At 41.4% G+C, this 18,980-nt stretch overlaps 1 protein-coding gene across 1 annotated transcript in view; it reads right to left on the reverse strand.

Moving 5' to 3' along the window:
- The window catches only part of rnf175 (ring finger protein 175), a 168,543-nt gene that overhangs the window by 24,327 nt on the left and 125,236 nt on the right, over positions 1-18,980 (reverse strand). Inside the window, exon 5 of the mRNA XM_039750278.1 lies at positions 9,464-9,571. Within this exon, the coding sequence (XP_039606212.1) occupies positions 9,464-9,571 (108 nt within the window). The remainder of the gene's footprint in view (positions 1-9,463; positions 9,572-18,980) is intronic.

Below are 18,980 nucleotides of genomic sequence, written 5' to 3' on the forward strand. Positions count from 1 at the left end.
ATGGCTGTCTGGATTTAAAACTGGCCATCTTTGCACGATGTTGCTTTTGCCAGTGTATACTTTATCACGGCCTTTATCGGCTCTGCTTGTTCCATGCCTTTGGGGATGTGATGGCATTCCCAGTCCTCTTCCACATGTCCACTGTAGACTCGGACAAACAGTCCTACCGAAGCCAATTTTCAGTTCCTACTTGCCTGATGTTTTTCGATTTTATCAGTTAAAAAGTATCGAGTTTGTGCCAAACACCACCCTGACCATCTCATCTTCGTTTGCATAAGCACAGTCCTTCACCCGTGAATATTTGGCGGCAGAGTGTTTCTATTGGATTGCTGCCGTCGGACGGCCTTATATGGGCAGGCACTCAATTACGTGGGAGGCGTGACGATGAGGGACGCAACTCCGCCTCACACGGCGACCGAGCTGCAGGCTATGGCCGGTATATATGTACATAAGTAGGTTCCAGTTATGACCGTTACGTGTAGAATTTCGAAATGAAACCTGCTTAACTTTTGTAAGTAAGCTGTAAGGAATGAGCCTGCCAAATTTGAGCCTTCTACCTACACGGGAAGTTCGAGAATTAGTGATGAGTCAGCGAGTGAGTGAGTCAGTCAGTCAGTGAGTCAGTCAGTCAGTGAGGGCTTTGCCTGTTATTAGTATAGAAAAATTACCCATCCATCCATTATCCAACCTGCTATATCCTAACACAGGGTCACGGGGGTCTGCTGGAGCCAATCCCAGCCAACACAGGGCGCAAGGCAGGAAACAAACCCTGGGCAGGGCACACACACACACACACACACACACACACACCAAACACACACCAGGGACAATTTAGAATCGCCAATGCGCCTAACCTGCATGTCTTTGGACTCGGAGGAAACCCACGCGGACAAGTGGAGAACATGTAAACCCGGGTCTCCTAAATGTGAGGCAACAGCGCTCCCCACTGCGCCACTGTGCCACCCGTTAAAAATTCTATAATTACTAAAAAACAGATTTGTGCAGACATTATTTGACTGACACTTGGACCGAGAACACTTTCAAAAATTGCCTCTTTTCAGTCAATAAGCCATAACTGTTCTTGTGACCACAAGCTGAGAAGCGCAAGCAGAACACCAAACCGCAATTTAATGATTGCTGGCCTGAGTTTGCCAAGGCCTCAAGGCTTACATTTCCACTGGAGTTTTGGCAGAGCTTCTTCTTTCCTGGTTTGACTGTGGCTTAGCTTGGATTTTCAGCTAAATGAGGTCACGGTGATGTCGTTATTTCTAAAATGTCTAAATAATGCATTGGGAAAGCTATGGATTAAAAAAAAAAACGATGTGCCCTATTAAAACAAAGACTCGGCTACTTAAAAAAGAAATAAAAGGATTACCAAGGATTTGTATTTTTCTACACTAGAAGCCTAAGCAAAATAATTGTCTTGCTTGAAATAAAAGGATGAGTTAGCAGAACTTGATCTTGTGAGCTTATCACATCGACTTCTTATCGCACTGAACTTTGGTTTAGATAGCTCACAAATTTATTTTATCCACTCACCTTTTGCTTTTTCAATTCAAGTGTTTAGTAAGGTTGGTGTGGGATGTCTTATGATGGACTGGTATTCTGGCCAGGGCTGTTTTTTACCTTGGGAAAGGCTAGAATTGGACGTATCTGAAAAATTATATTCTCAAACTTGCTTAACCAAATTCAGGAGTGCAGGGCCAGAACCTTCATTATAAGCATTAGCTGCATTGTGGGGGAATGTGACACCAGTCCATCGCCAGAGTAGGCACACAGAACACCCACATGTCCAATTTGGAATCGCAATTGACGTAACAAACATATCTTTAAGGACTCCGGGAGGTTATATTGTAGAGCAGGGGTCTCCAACTCCAGTCCCGGTGGGCCGCAGTGGCTGCAGGTTTTCATTCTAACCCTTTTCTTAATTAGTGACCAGATTTTGCTGCTAATGAACTCTTTGCCTTCATTTTAATTTAAGATTCAGGCCCCATAATTATTTCTTTTTTCCTTAATTAGCAACCAAACAATATTAAGGCACAAAATGAACCAACACATAAACAACAACCTGCGCCCACCACACAATAACTGAAAATAAAGAAAGGTGAAGGCCTCAGTAATGTTGATCTGCTCAGGTCCACAAAACAGCCAGCGCTCTTAAAAAAGAAAATCAACAGTTTTGGAAATGCGCCATGGAAATAAATAACGGGTTTAATTAGCAACGAGAATTGGCTTCAAATTAAGAAACTGAATGAAGTGAAGTTGGTTGGAGGTCGAGGTCCCAAATTAGTTGGTCGTCTGTTGGCTCAGTTCACATCAAATTTACGTTTAGGTGCCGTTTAAGGAAAAAAGAATTAATTCAGCGGTCAGAGTCTCAAGTAAAGTCAATTAAAATAAAGGGAAACAGTTAATTAGCAGCAAAAACTGGTCCCTAATTAAGAAAAGAGTTAGAATGAAAACTTGCAGCCACAGTAGTTTTAAAGGACTAGAGTTGGAGACCCCTGTAATGTAGAGGGTGCAACGATGCCAAGATTCTCACCTCTGCAAGGACAGTGATTTATTCATTTTTTGGGGTGGGGACCCCCAGGAACGCACCCAGCCTTGGCCCGACTCGCACCCCTCACACACACACAGAGATGCAGAACCACAGGGTTTGAACAATAATCGAAAGGAGTATATTAAATAAAAAAAGAGAAGGAAAAAATCAAGCTAAACGTTAAACCAAGCCAAACCCTCCCGGCAATCACAAAAGTAACTCAATACAGCAACAACAACAAACACGATCAGCACAAATGACAAGGTCCATAACACAGTCCAATATGAGGCAGCAACAGATAGTGTGAAATGAAGGAGAAAATGATGACCCAGTGAACAGCTTGCTTAGGTAATGTACAGACAGTCCTACCGGTGTTCCTGATGCGTCGAGAGGTGGGGAGATTCTGACGAAGCACGATGATAAATCTGACTCACTACTCACACGACAGGCAGGCACAAGACAGTCCATACAGGCCTGATGATCCAGGAAAAGATGTTAATCCACAAGTGACGGCACAGTTGACAAGACGGACGAGTGAACTCAGACACAAACAGTGGGGTCTTTTTCTTTCTTGTATAGACGGCTTCCTTTTAAATCTCCCCCTGACTGGTCTTGTCCCCAGCAGCCCCTGCGCTCTCATCAGAAATCCAATCAGGGCCACAGCGGGTACTGCCAGGAGCCGAAGTTCTCAAACCTGTAACGCTGCTACAATATTGTTAACTCCTTGACAAGACTCCATTATGGAAGCACCTGCACTACCAATTGGATCACATAACCAATTAACCTTTTTCACAAAATGCAGAAGTGACACACTGATCTACTGTATTTCCTGTTTGTTAACCAATAATGGATTGTGTGTATCTCACTTCTTTACTTTTACTTCCAATAATTAGCTTTGCAGTGTGAGAAGTATTGCTTAAAACCATAAACATCAATAGCGACAAAACTGGACAAAGGCTAGAAAAAAAATCCCTTTATAATTACCAAGGTAGGCTTTTTACTTGTCTCATGGAGGTATTCTAAGAGTTTCCGCTAAACTATTTTTACATTTAACGTTAGTTTACTCCATTTAGACAGACCTGAGTATAGTGTAGTGCTGGGAGGTATACCGGTTCATACTGGAAACCCATCCATCCATCCATTATCCAACCCGCTATATCCTAACTACAGGGTCACGGGGGTCTGCTGGAGCCAATCCCAGCCAACACAGGGTGCAAGGCAGGCAGCAAACCCCGGGCAGGGCGCCAGCCCACCACAGGGCACACACACACACACACAACACTAGGGACAATTTAGAATCGCCAATGCACCTAACCTGCATGTCTTTGGACTGTGGGAGGAAACCCACGCAGACACGGGGAGAACATGCAAACTCAATGCGGTGAGGACCCAGGACACAAACCCTGGTCTCCTTACTGTGAGGCAGCAGCACTACCCACTGCGCCACCGTGCCACCATACCAGTAACCGTTTTTTATACTGCAATAAACCGGTTTAAATAGCCTAAACAACGTTCAGAACATGGCGCAGTGGGAGACTGTTTAAGGGGGGACCTTTTTCACTGCTACACCGATAAACACGCATGCAACGGAGTACATGCGTTAGTGGAGGTATTGGGCGGTGAAAATGGACAGAGAACATTCCGAAACTGAAGCTGTAGCAGACGATAAAGTTGAACAAGATGACACAGAAGAACTTTTGCCTTAAAAAGGAGCCGTGTCTGTTGTCTGGAGATACTTTGATTTTAAAAGGTTGGATGTGGACCAAACAACTATTTACTGCAAATGCTGTAGAGCTAAAGCTGTCGCCAGAAGCGGCAACACGAGCAATTTGCTGCACCACCTTAGCTGCAGACATGCTTTAGAGTACCATGAGTGTATGGAACTAAGATTGGCACCCTCCACGTCCTCGGGTAAAACTGAAAAAGCTAGAGGACACTCGAGTCAGACGTCACTTGTAGACGCGTTTGCTAGAGGTACTGCCTACGACAAAAAAAGCAAGCGGTGGATCGAGATAACCTTAACAGAAAGTGCAGTTGGTTTACAAAACATAGTTACTATTTATTCTTTCTCTAAGACATGTTCAGTGCAATACAACTTTTGACAAGCACCTCTGGATATTTTACTAAGTCTAAATGCCTCTTTGGATGGTTGAAAATATGTTTTCAAAATTATAGTTTAAGTTATTTGCAAAATTTGTTCAATAAAAAGGTTCTATATTTTGACTGCAACTGTCATGTAATGTGAATGTGATTCCTTCTCTTCATTAGTGCCATCCCCCTGAAAACTATCATTTATGGGGCCATGCAAACCTGTATTAATACTTGTGTGCTCATTAAAATATTTTTTTGTATAAACTACAGTTCTCATGACAGTGGAGCAGGTTATTCTTAGCCAGTCTACTGCAGTAATTGCTGTGGAAAATGTGGTTAACATCCACTCATGCATGGGAAAAAAATACCGTGAAACCGGTACAACTTTGAAAAATTTTTGAAAAATATAGAATTTTTGTCATACTGCCCAGCACTAGTACAGAGGCAAAGAAAATTATGTGAATCTTTTGGAAATAACTGTATTTATATACAGTATTTATATTGTGGTCTATGCTCGGCCAGTCATCCCGGCCAATACCCCCAGGCCGCCAGGTGGAGCCCTCTCTGCAGCATGGAGGTGCCTTGAAGGCCAACAGGGATTTATGGACGTTGGAGTTTTCCTTTAACCCTCCTGGATACCTTGGGGACCAACAGAGGACGCTGCAGGGAGGCCCAGAGACTCTTACGTGCCCTATAACCCGGAAGTACGTCTTAGTCACAGCGACAAGGGAAATGACGTACTTCTGGGATGAAGAAGAGGTCTTTTAATCTGAACCAGAAGTGATAAGAAGTCATATGGACTGAGGGTGCGGAAATACTTCCGGGTCAGGAAATATAAAAGGACTGTGGGAGATCCCAGTCGTTGAGCTGAGCTGGGTGGAAGGGTGGCAACACGTCTGGGAGTGGAGGATTGGTTTATTGAGAATTATTGTGTATTTGTATGAGTATTGTGGAGAGGAGGGTACTTTGTACACTGTTATTAATAATAAAGTCAACTTATTGGACTTTTACCTGGTGTCTGACGTATTGTCTGAGGGTTCAAGAGGATGATAGCACCCTCTATCTATCACAACATTTGTCTTATAATATGGCCAGATCTTCATCTATTTATTAAAAACTAGCTGTCCCCCGCGGCACTATTTGCATAGTAGTGAAACAGGACAGATTTTAAAAATCAATAAACAAACAGGTATCGCTAGCTAAGAGGAGACAAGGTCCGCTTCAAAACGTGGCCAGAGGTATACCGATTCGAACACAGGTTGCCATGTGAGTGAGAAGGGCCCGGCCCACCTTCCCACTCCTGATGTCCCCTGTGCCCACAGCCTCTCTCTCGGATTAGTGCAAAGACATCACTCCTGTAAGCAAACTATAGTACTTAGCGCAATGAGAGAAGTCAAAAAATCTACTGGAATGTTCAAACAAATTCTAAAAAAAAAAAAACCTGATCTAAATCTGTTAAGTAGTTCTCTTATTCGCTAGCTAAGTGGAGGCGAGGTCCTCTCCAAAAAGTGGCCAGAGGTACACCGATTCGAACGAAGGCTGGCCAGTGAGTAAGGAGGGCCCCACCCGGCTCCCCACTCCTGCTCTCATGCTTCCCTCTCTCCTCGGCCCGCAGCTTCTGTCTCGGATTAGCACGGATACATCGCTCCTGCAAGCAAACTATGACACTCAGCGCGATTAGAGACATCGCAAAATCAACCGGAATGTTCAAGCAAATTATAGTAAAAAAAAATCTGATCTAAGTCCAATAAGTAGCTCTCTTATGAAAAGCAGACAGACATTGGATTTTATATATAGAGAGATGCTGCACATCCTCTCTGTCACACAATAACACTGAGGACTTTCAGTCAATGAATCATTCAGCAGAAGTGTGTGAAGAAACACAACTGGGGGCTCCTTTACACCAACAGCAATACCCCTCCCTGCACAATGTCTCACTGGGACTGTGACAGCCAAGTCAGAACTTTTCTTTCTTTATAGCCATTCCAGTGTGTGTTCAGACTAAAGTGTGTGTGTGTGTATTCATTTATTGAAAGAGTTTCTGAAAAAAGATCAATTTCTCCTTGGGGACAAATGATCTATGTACAGTATCTCTCATATAATGTCTTTAATTATCTATTTATATATTTTATAGTGCTTTACATTTCTATCTATCTATCTATTATGTAGTGCCTTTTATATCTATCTACTGTAAATACTCACATATAAGTCATGTCTTGAAACTCGAAAAATTGATCATAAAATCAGACCCTGACTTAAACGCCTGCTTAAAAATATGACACTTACATTTATTTTACACCTTCTTCTTTCCTCCAATCTCACACCAGTTTCTCAGACGCATCGAATTTTGTTGCAGCAGCGCAGTGTCTTTCGACACTTCAATGACTTTTTATTTAAAACCAGTTTCATATTTTCATCTGATAAGGGATGCTCTTACGATAAAGGTGTATGAGGGGCTGAGATACAAAAAACACAAAACAGTGCAAACATCGCTTCAAAATAGTTTGGGTATTACCGTGTGGTCACGTAGGCAAAATACTTGCTCCGTGCTTACTCTCTTAGGTGGGCGTTAGCATATCATAATCTCTTGGATCAATAGTGTCAGTTTTCGGCATTCAACTTATACGACCGACATTATAAAATACTGGAAATTATACAGTAAAATCAAGCCCCAACTTATCTGTGGGAGAACTTAAACGAGAGTATATACGGTATCTATGTAGTGCCTTTTTTATCTATCTATCTGTTACAATAATGAACAAACACAATCAGTTTCCACTAATAACACACACATCATTGTGTTGTTCCTGTGCATATTAAGTACATCATTCAAACATTCACAGGTGTAGGCTGGACAAAGTATGTGAGCCCCTAGGCCGATGACATCAGGAGTTACTGAAAGTCCAACCATTTAAAATGAGATTGGAGGTGGGGTTTAGAGATTCTTTGTCCAATAAAAAAAGACTCAGACATTTGCAGTTTACTGTTTTACTCTAAGAAGCATCTGCAGATATGAGGCATGCTTTGCAAAAAGGAGATCTTAGAAGATCTATCTTTTCTCCAGCCTTTGGAGTTTTTTTTGTTTTTTCTGTCCACCCTGGCCATCGGACCTTACTTATTCTAATGTTGACTTATGTTTATTTTTTATTGTGTCTTCTATTTTTCTATCCATTTTGTAAAGCACTTTGAGCTACATTTTTTGTATGAATATGTGCTATATAAATAAATGTTGATTGATTGATTGATTGATACAGATGTAAAGGGATTACAAAATAATTTCAAATAGTTTTGATTTTTGTTGATCCACAGTTAGACAAACTGTACGTAAATGGAGATGGTTGCTCTCCCTAGAAGTGGGTGCCCTGCCAGGTTGACTCGGTAATTGCAGTCTAGAATGCTGAATGAGGAAAACCCCATAGTATGAGCCAAAGGCTTGAAGGAATCACTGCAACAAGTGAACATCTCTGTTCATGGGTTTACCACGCACAAAAGATGGACCATGATCCAACCTGAGAACATTGCAACCAAGCCCCAGCCTCACTGGGTCACATGTTCTGGGCCTGCACCAAATTAACATTATTCTGGACAAAAATTTTTAATTACCTCTCAGACAGCCTTGGACTCACAATCCCTCCTAACCCATTAACAGTTGTGTTTGGGGTTCTTCCAGATGGGTTTAAAGTGGAGAAAGACAAACAAATTGTGATTGCATTCACTACACTCTTGGCACGCAGACTTATTCTGCTAAACTGGAAGAACCCAAACTCTGCTCTTTTAAGTCAGTGGGAAACCGATGTGTTATATTATTTGAAGTTGGAAAAAATCAAATACTCAGTTAGAGGATCCGTACAGACTTTTTTCAAAACATGGCAGGATCTAATCAGTAATATTTTAAAATAAGTTCATAAAGCACAGAGAATTTATTAATTTAGGTATGTTTACAAGCCTTAAATTTTACGCCGTTTGGCTTGCTCTCTCTCTCTCTCTCTCAGGAGTGGGGATTGATCTATTCTAAACTCAATTTTTCTTTTTGTAAAAACTTGGCTGCTTTGTATGGATTGTAATAAAATTAATAAAAAAAAAAAAGATGGACCATTTATGGTGTGCATGGCAGGACACCAAGAAGGAAGATGCTGCTCTCTTAAAAAAACGTTGCATGCCCGAAATTTGCCATCTTGGCTCTCCACAATGCAACTGGAAGAAGATTTTGTGGACTGATGATTTTGTTTAGAATTTGAACGCAGGAGGGACACTGGAGAAGCTCTCCACTTGTGATTCTGACACTGTTTAGGATAATCAGAACAGCGTTTATCAATGATGACATCCGGGGAAGAAAATGTAATATGCTTGTGCCTTTATTGTTATTTATTGCTTACCGATTAGCAAAGCTCTGTTTAGCAGTTTTTGTCAGCTGACCTTGCACCCAGTATTGTATTTTCATTGAATTGTTCTGCACCAGTGGGACTAGCGACACATATATATATTTTTTTGATCTTTAAAATAAAGAGACAGTAAATTGAAGTATTAAGTGACACATCAAGTTAGTGGTGGGGATCTAACTGGGGACAATGCTTTGCAGCCACTGTGTTATATGAACTATTTATTTGAAATGCCTTTGAAAATGGAACTGCGATGGTACAAGATAGTGTGGTACAGGCAATCAGGCCACGCTGCTGATTTTGATACATCATTCACCTTCAAGAAAAACAGATCAAGATTCTTGTATGAATTAGCATTGTGGGCAAATACCTTCTTCCTAATGAGCTTCTTAAATGCATAATCAAAATTTGATTTATATCAGTATAATACTAAAAATCAAAAATCACACATACATACCTTAAGAATAAGTTGAATCCAAACATGGTGAACATAATGGCCATGTATCCCAAAATGCCAACTGCATAGCTCAGTTTGTAGATAAGGAGGAACCACTTGTAAACCATTCTGAGTAAAAGAAAAAGAAGAAACTTTACTCTTAAGGTTTTTACATTTGAATTATTCAGCATCAAGTTTATAATCTGTTAATTGTGCTACATTTTATTTTAACAAAGCAATGACTTTTTTATTTCTATTGATGTTAAACAAGCAGCCATGCTTTGTTATCTATCTGGTTTGGCTCTTCTGATTGTCGCCACCACTTCTTAACAGTTTACTGTTTTTACACTAGGTGGCAGTAATGTATATTTCTTTGATTGCTGCATAGTTTAAAAATGAACGCATACTGAAAAAAAATCCCATTTCAGTCCCTTTCATGATCAAGTTTTCTGCTTGCTTATTAAGAATGTTTAATGCTTCATACAAGAGCCTAATTTGCTAATCATAACATTTAAAACTGAGTTACAACTACAACATTGAAAACAGACACTTTCCACTCTGCCAACACATGGTTCTTATGCATTTTTGCCAATCATATAATAATCAAAACAAAATTATAATTCACTATCAAATCTTTTTGATTCTATCAGGACAAATCTATCAGTCATCCAGTCCTCAACATGTCCTAATATTAAAACAATTGTACTATAGCTGACCAACAATACATTTTAGGACTTGGAGAGGACTAGGCAAAAGGTTAAAAAGATTATGGAGTTCCATATGTTGAGTGGGTTTATTGTCTGGATGTATTTTTGTGTTGATCTTTGTCAATTTTAGAGAGACTTCGGAGTAAAAGATCTCATCTACTGATATTAGTTCATCTGCTGTAGACCAGGATGTCTGCACATACTGTAAATGCATCAACTTCTTTAATCCAGTGCTTAATTGATAACAGCATCGCTGCTGTTTAATTTAAATTATGTTGACTTCAATCTATCTATATATATACTGCTCAAAAGAATTAAAGGAACACTTTTTAATCAGAGTATAGCATAAAGTCAATGAAACTTATGGGATATTAATCTGGTCAGTTAAGTAGCAGAGGGGGTTGTTAATCAGTTTCAGCTGCTGTGGTGTTAATGAAATTAACAACAGATGCACTAGAGGGGCAACAATGAGATGACCCCCAAAACAGGAATGGTTCAACAGGTGGAGGCCACTGACACTCATCTTTTCTGACTGTTTCTTCACTAGTTTTGCATTTGGCTACAGTCAGTGTCACTACTGGTAGCATGAGGCGATACCTGGACCCTACAGAGGTTGCACAGGTAGTCCAACTTCTCCAGGATGGCACATCAATACGTGTCATTGCCAGAAGGTTTGCTGTGTCTCCCAGCACAGTCTCAAGGGCATGGAGGAGATTCTAGGAGACAAGCAGTTACTCTAGGAGAGCTGGAGAGGGCCATAGAAGGTCCATAACCCATCAGCAGGACCAGTATCTGCTCCTTTGGGCAAAGAGGAACAGGATGAGCACTGCCAGAGCCCTACAAAATGACCTCCAGCAGGCCACTGGTGTGAATGTCTCTGACCAAACAACCAGAAAGACTTCATGAGGGTGACCCAAGGGCCCCATGTCCTCTAATGGGCCCTGAGCTCACTGCCCAGCAGCATGCAGCTCGATTGGCATTCGCCATAGAATACCAGAATTGGCAGATGCACCACTGGTGCCCTGTGCTTTTACAGATGAGAGCAGGTTCACCCTGAGCACGTGACAGAAGTGAAAGGGTCTGGAGAAGCCATGGAGAACATTATGCTGCCTGTAACATCATTCAGCATGAGCAGTTTGGTGGTGGGTTAATGATTGTCTGGGGAGGCATATCCATGGAGGGTCACACAGACCGCTACAGGCTTGACAAAGGCACCTTGGCTGCCATTAGGTATCAGGATGAAATCCTTGGACCCATTGTCAGACCCTATGCTGGTACAGTGGCTCCTGGTGCACGACAATTCCTGGCCTCATGTGGTGAGAGTATGCAGGCAGTTCCTGGAGGATGAAGGAATTGATACCATTGACTGGCCACCACACTTTCCTGACCTAAATCCAATAGAACACCTCTGGGACATTATGTTTTGGTCCATCCAATGCCACCAGGTTGCACCTCAGACTGTCCAGGAGCTCAGTGATGCCCTGGTCCAGATCTGGGAGGAGATCCCCCACAACACCATCTGTCATCTCATTAGAAGCATGCACCAATGTTGTCAGGCATGTATACAAGAACACAGGGGCCATACAAAGTGCTGCGTACAATTTGGAGTTGCTGCAATTAAATTTTGGCAAAATGGACTAGCCTGCCACATAATTTTTCACTCTGATTTTTGGGGCGTCTTTGAATTCAGGGCTCTGTAGGTTGATCATTTTCATTTCCATCAAACGATGTGGCATCCTTTCGTTCCTAACACATTACCCAGTCTATATCAGTATAGATATCCAGGAGGATTTCTTTTTCCCATTGAGATCTGATGTGTTTTCAAAGTGTTCCTTTAATTTTTTTGAGCAGTTTATAAAAGCCTGACTCACTCATCACAAAATCTCCCGAACCATGAGGACTTGGGACTTGAAATTTGCACTGTAGGTTACCCTTGGACGATAGGTGCTAGCTAAGAAATGGTTTTAAAAAGTTCGTGGACCAAGCACGAAATTTCTTATAGTTTTTCAGACCCGTTTGTATGTATGTCCGCTTTTCACAAGAGAACTACTTAATGGATTTAGATTGGGTGTTTTTCTATGATTTGCTTGAACATTCCAGTTAATTTTGCGATTTTCTCAATGCGCTAAGTATCATAGTTTGCTTGTGGTATCGATTTATTAGCATGAATCTGGAAGAGACTCATGGGACTGGGCCCACCTCACTCACACATCTGCCTCGGGGCGTAACCTTAACTTTGCTTAGTTAGTGAACGAGAGAACTACTTAACGGATTTAGATCTTTTTTTTTCTTCTATTATTTGCTTGAACATTCTGGTTGATTTTGTGACTTCTCTCATTGCGCTAAGAATCATAGTTTGCTTACAGGAGCAATATATTCGTGCTAATCCGAGACAGAGGCTGCAGGCCAAGGGGACGGGGAAGAGTGATGGCGGGGCTCTCCTCACTGCCCTGTTTCACTAATATGCGAAGCCGCGGGAGATGGCTAGTGCTTTAATAAAGCAGTTCTCGTAACCATAGTCTTAATGAATTAAATTTTATATTAGAAAATTGTATTGACAAGTGGCAGCCCTCAGAAATGCAAATGCCTGTCTAAAATTTCTGTCTGAGGCAACAGGTTTGAAGAGGAAGCAGGAAATGCTAAATTCAGATTACAGAAAGTCCTGAATTCATGTCGTGTAGTATGAAAGGCCTCAGGTTATAATCAAACTGGAAACTTCTTAGATACTGGTGTTTAATGGTTCCATCACTCCGTCTCAATTTAGGTCTGTCATACGCCAGCACAAAACGCCAAAGTGTTTTTCCCAAGTAATATGCTGTGTATGCCAGAGACATTGTTTGATGAATATTTTCTTAGAAATTCGCTGAGCTGTCAGCTTAGGTGAACGCTTGTTTCTAAGCACCCCATGATGCTTTGCGAGGCCAGCGTGACATCACAGATCTACAGCAGCTATGTGCACAACTTTCACGCATGCCTACTATAAGAACTTTAGTGATGTGACAGTCGCTGGGTCGCAAGCAGAAAAGGGCAAAAAAGCAGCTACTAAGATGTGCTGAACCCATCCACCGAAACACTTGACAGTGCTGTGCAATATTGCTCCCCATCACTAACCACAATCATTTCTTGAACTCATGGTCATTATAACCCTCCAGTCTCTTTGATTGCTGTATGTGTGTCATCAGTAAAAAAGGCAACAACAGATTCCAAATGGCAGCTGGAATGGATGTGCACAAGACTACAATATCGAAGGTTTTGCACACAGAGGGGCTGTATAGCAGAATTGCCAGAAAAAATGCCACTACTAAAAAAAATGTCAGCTGAAAGCTCGATTAGAATTCGCTAACTGACATCTTGACAAGAGTTCCACATTCTGGATTCATGAACATTGGTCTGATAACACCAAAATTGAACTTTTTAGCCTCAACACAAAGACGTCTGTCTGGTGGATGGAAGGGACTGCCAATGATCTGGCAAACACCAGACCTACCATCAAGTATGGTGGGGGAGGGCATCATGCTTTGGGGCTGCTTCTCTAGGACAGACACTGGGTCCCTTGTCCGTATTGAAGGAAGAATGAATAGCAGGAAGTATATCCAGATTTTGGAAGAAAACCTTCAAACGTCAGCCATGAAATTGGGACTCAGACGACGCTACCACTTTCAGCAGGTCAATGACCCAAAACACTGTGCAAAAGTAACCAAAGCATGGGTTGACAAAAAGAAGATCCAGGTTTTGCAGTGGCCTGGCCAAAATCCGGATCGGATTCTGATCAAAAATTTGTAGTGTGATCTCAAAATTGCAGTTCACAAACGAAAGCCTTCAAACTGTGCCCGGGTAGAATGGGAAAAATTTACTCCATCCAGATGTTCTAAGCTTGTAGATGGCCATCCAAAATGATTGCAAGCAGTTATTGGTACAAAGGGTGCTGCTACCAAGTAGTGACTGTGTGTCATGTGATGGGGTCAATTACTTTTTCAACAGCATTTTTCATAATATGACTGTCAGTTTGCATTTGGTTAGTTCACCATGCTCTAAATGTTTCAAAATATGTACACAGAGAAATAAAAGTTCACTGTGATACTCCGCATTTGTGAATTTTATAGAGTGCAATGATGTAAGATGGGAATATGATGGCTTTCCAGAGGGGGTTTAATACTTTTTTAACCCACTGTATGCATGAGAAGCAAAAAAGACATTACAGTTGTGCACGGAGCCGTGACTGAAAACAACAGAACAAGCCAGTCCCAGGCCGCGGTTCGTTGCATGGCCAATGTGTGCCCCAAGACTGGAACTCCGTGAGCACATTTATCTAGATTGTATTTACTTATTTCTAGTTTGTGGCTATTTGTTACATTTTATCTGTGGTTTTCATGCTGTCTGCGTCTTTTGTTGTTTGAGGCACAGTGGCAGCTCAGATCAGATATCTGCCCCAGTAATCAGTCCAGCATAGTTGGCAGATGCTTCCCTAGCCAACAGGGACACTTAAAATGTCATTGCATTGTTATAATCCACTCAAACCTAGTCAGTTCCTTGTTCCCTACTGACTTCAATGAACTTCCCAGAGTTCGGAAAAGTTTTTGAACTCGAGACAAAGTCAGTATAGTGGTGTTGGCTCATCACTAGGACAGAACAAATCTTAAAAAGTTTGAACCAGAACATTCAACCAAATTCCTGCATTAGTTAAAGATGGCTACTGTAGATAGAGCTTTATTTATCCCCAGGTGGAAAATTGGCTTTTTACATTAGAACAGTCTAGACGAGAACAGGCCATTCTGCCCTACAAAGCTCGCCAGTTGTATCCATTTAATTCTTTCCAAAATAACATAAATGTCCAGTTTTGAAAGTCCCTAAAGTTCTACTGTCTACGTTATTCTATCTGTCTATGCTTCTTTAGGTAAAGAAACGCTTCCTACTGTTTGAGTTAAATTCACCCATAAGAAGTTTCCAACTGTGTCCCTGTGTTCTTGATGATCTCGTTTTAAAGTCACCACCTCAATCCACAGGACTAATTCCCTTCACAATTTTAAACACTTCAATCTCCTCTTCATCTTACAGAAGTGCATTAAATAAATAAACATATAAATGCAAGCATTTTGCTGTGAAGGAGCCCCCATACTGTTCCCTGACACATTTTTGCTGAATAATTCTTTGGCTGAAAGTCCTCTGTATTAGTGTGTTATGGAGAGGATGTGCAGCATTGTTCATAATGGCACTGGATTTTGTTTTAATTCTGTCAATTTCTATGATCTCCATGGGGTCCAGAGTGTGTTCTAACATGCCCCTTTAACCAGCTTGCTGATTTGGTGGGCCTCTCTTTGTGCACACCACACTGGCCATCACAGAAGTTGTAGAAGATGTGAAGGATGCCTCTTCCACATTAAAAGAAACGTCTCAAAAGAAAAAAAACAGCCTGCTCTGCCCTTTCATCTCTAGTTCCTTGGTGTTATGAGACTAGCCCAAAATGTCATTGATGTGGACCCCCCAAGTACTTGTAGGAGTGGGCCACCTTTACATCCACTCTCTGTATAGTGTGCAGACATTGAGGCTCTTTGGTGTGGTGAAAGTCAATAAGAGGCTCTCGTTTTTGCTGATGCTTTGTTCTCAAAGTTCTCCACCGGACTCCTCTCCTCTGTCTCTTCCCCCTTATAGTACAGAATCATCAGAGTATTTCTGCAAGTGACACGACCCGGTGTTACGTATATTTATAGTCTGAGGTGTACAAAGTGAAGAGAAAAGGAGACAGCACTGTTCCTTGGCATGCTCCAGTGTTGCTCACATCCGTATCAGAAATATTCTGTTAGCATATTTAGTTCAAGTCTTTTGAGGGACGCCAGTCTCTGCTTAGGCACATCTGTTCAAATTAGTTCAAAGACAGAAAATTTGGAGCAAAAGGACATATTTGATCCCGGCAGGAGCAGGTTCCAGGCCTAAGTTAGGATATTCAGTGGTTCAGCCCTTGCAGTGGGAGAAACCGAGGCTGGTGCCCTCGGCCACTGTTCAGGGATTTCGGAGGTTTAAATTTGGATGGTTTGGAGACAAAGTCAGAGAGGCGAGATTGTGTTGGTTTGGATATGTGCAGAGGAGAGATGCTGAGTATACTGGGAGAAGGATGTTAAGGATAGAGCTGCCAGGGAAGAAGAAAAGAGGAAGGAGGTTTATGGATGTGGTGAGAGAAGACATGCAGGTGATGGGTGCAACAGAACAAGATGCAGAGGACAGAAAGGTATGGAAAAAGATGATCTGCTGTGGTGACCCCTAAAGGGAGTAGCTGAAAGAAGAAGAAGACTGTAGAACCTTTGACAACAGTCGCAGGACCTTATAAAGGATTCCATAGGTAACTATTGTGAGGTGTCCACATAAAACAAGGCTAACAATTTAGGAATTTTCAGCATGAACTTGTCTCTCTATTATAAAAAAAAATCTTGGGACAAGACGATACTTTTTTTCCTGCGATGAGACGTGATCTTTTGAAGAGAGACAGAGAGACACTTTCACATCCTGCGAGATGGTCAAGTCACGCCCTACTTACAACCATTTTCAAACAGGACCACGGTCATCTAACCTCTCAGTTGTTGGAATGCTTTTGGCAGACACACTTCCTGTGCTCTCATCTCTTAAAAATTTGGGGCTGGAAAAAGACAAAGCAGAAAGTTGTAAAGAATTCAAAAACGTTGGCACGATACACATGCAGAGCTGGTTACAGATAATGGAAGTAGGATAATTCGAAAGTCTCAAAAAACTGATAGTAAAGATCGCATTAGCGCAAATGGAAAATATTACTCAAGTGAAATAACGCAACAGCGAAAAGAGATCACGTAGTGTTTGAGGATGTCCGGGGAGAAGAGAGACAAGGCAGTGAGACAAAAGGACAGCTGCCGTACAAGCTTTTAAACGTTCAAAGCACCGCACAAGACGCAGATCACGCTGTACGGCAGAACGAGGGATAGGCTCACAAACTCCCTAACACCCTTTAATGGGAAACTCATAGCCAAATAAATGGACAGACAGTTGACTAGAAACTTCAAAAGAATAAACAGTAGATACCGGTGCAGCCAGAAGCAACGCATAACACCAACATTCATGCAACACTGAAATGCTTTCTCTCTTTCATGGATCATATTCAACTAATAAAACAGATAATAATGTTTGTCTTTGATGTATAAAAATAATTTTCCAATTGGCAGAATTATGGAATTTGCAATACAATAAAAAAAAAATCATGTCTTTGGCTGCCTGGAGATTTTAATTTAACTTTATAGCTTGAATGAAGCACTGGCTCCAGACAGTCAGTTACACAGCCAAGACAACTATAGCATTATGAAAAATGAAAGGCTGGATTCATACATACCAAAGAATTAGTGATGCTCTGTTATTCCCCCTCCTCCCTCTCCCTATTAAAGATCATTTCTTAAAATATTTATTTAGACGATGATGGAACAATAGTGCAGTGAGCAGCCTTACTACTTCATGCCATTTGGATCTTGGTTGTTCCTGGCTGGGATGTCTGCTTTGTGCAGCTTGCATGCGAGTTTGCATGAGCTGCCTCTGGGTACTCCTGTTTCCTCCTCCATCAGAAAACTGTTTCCAGTATCTGTATCTGATTATCTCGTATTAAAATGTTGTTTTTATTTGCTCTTTAGATGGGCAGGGGAAGAAGTATCTAATTTAGCAAAATTTAGCAAGGAATGACTCGTTGATCTATAATGAAGGCATTGTAATGATAACTTAAAAGTCAATAAAGGAAAGAGTTGATTGGCAATTCTCAATTAGTCCAGTGTACAGGGGTGGGCAAACGTAGGATTAGAGAAGAAAACATGCAGGTTATGATTATTACAATAGCTTTCTTAACTCAAAAGAATGTCACAATGGCACAGCGCACTTAAGGCACAATCTCGTAAGTGCTCAAATTGTCGGCCTTCATTATTTACACATTCTTGTAGTCTGCTTGCTACATTCCAGCACACTTTGGCGCAGAGTCCTTTATTGTCGTCAATTTCTTGACATGCTTCTCTTATCACTTCTGTAACCCCAATGTTAAAAAGTCTGGTCTTGATGCTAACAGTCTTAACAACGTTCGGCCCATTTCTCACTTAACCTTTTCTGTCAAAACTTCTTGAGCATGTTCTAGCCTCCCAACTCACCAATTACTTAACTTCTAATAATTTGATGGAACCCTTTCAGTCTAGTTTCAGGGCGCAGCACAGCTGTGAAACTGCTCTGCTTTGGGTAACTAATGATTTACTTATGGCAGCAGGCTCTAGGCAAACCAGCATATTAATTCTGTTAAGATCTTAGTGCAACATTTGACACTGTCAGACACGACATTCTATTGTCCAGAATGGAGAACGTGCTGGGTATCACTGGCACTGTCCACTAGTGATTTAAGTCCTATCTGACTGACAGGCAAGAATTTGTTAGTCTTGGCAACAGCAGGTCCAGCTCAGCACTAGTCACACAAGCGGTTCCTCAGAGCTCTGTTCTCGGCCCTCTGCCCTTCTGTATCTACTGTATATGCTCCCCCTTAGCCATATCATTCTGAGCTATGGACTGGGTTATCAGTTTTATGCAGATGATACTCAACTCTACTTCAATGTTAAAAGTGAAACTTCATCAGAACTTTCTCAGCTCACATCTTGCCTCAATGAAATTAAAACCTGGATGGAGCAGAACTTTTTAAAATTAAACTGCAACAAAACTGAACTCCAGCAAACTGGCACTAAAGTGCAACTTAACTCTTTGAGGGCTGAATAACTTTTTCCAAACAACTGAGTCTTCTGAAAAGCACACAAAACAATGGTTTCACACATAAATCAACATGTTGTTTTGTTCTG

The sequence above is a fragment of the Polypterus senegalus genome, chromosome 4, assembly GCF_016835505.1.
Source record: "Polypterus senegalus isolate Bchr_013 chromosome 4, ASM1683550v1, whole genome shotgun sequence".
NCBI lineage: Eukaryota > Metazoa > Chordata > Cladistia > Polypteriformes > Polypteridae > Polypterus > Polypterus senegalus.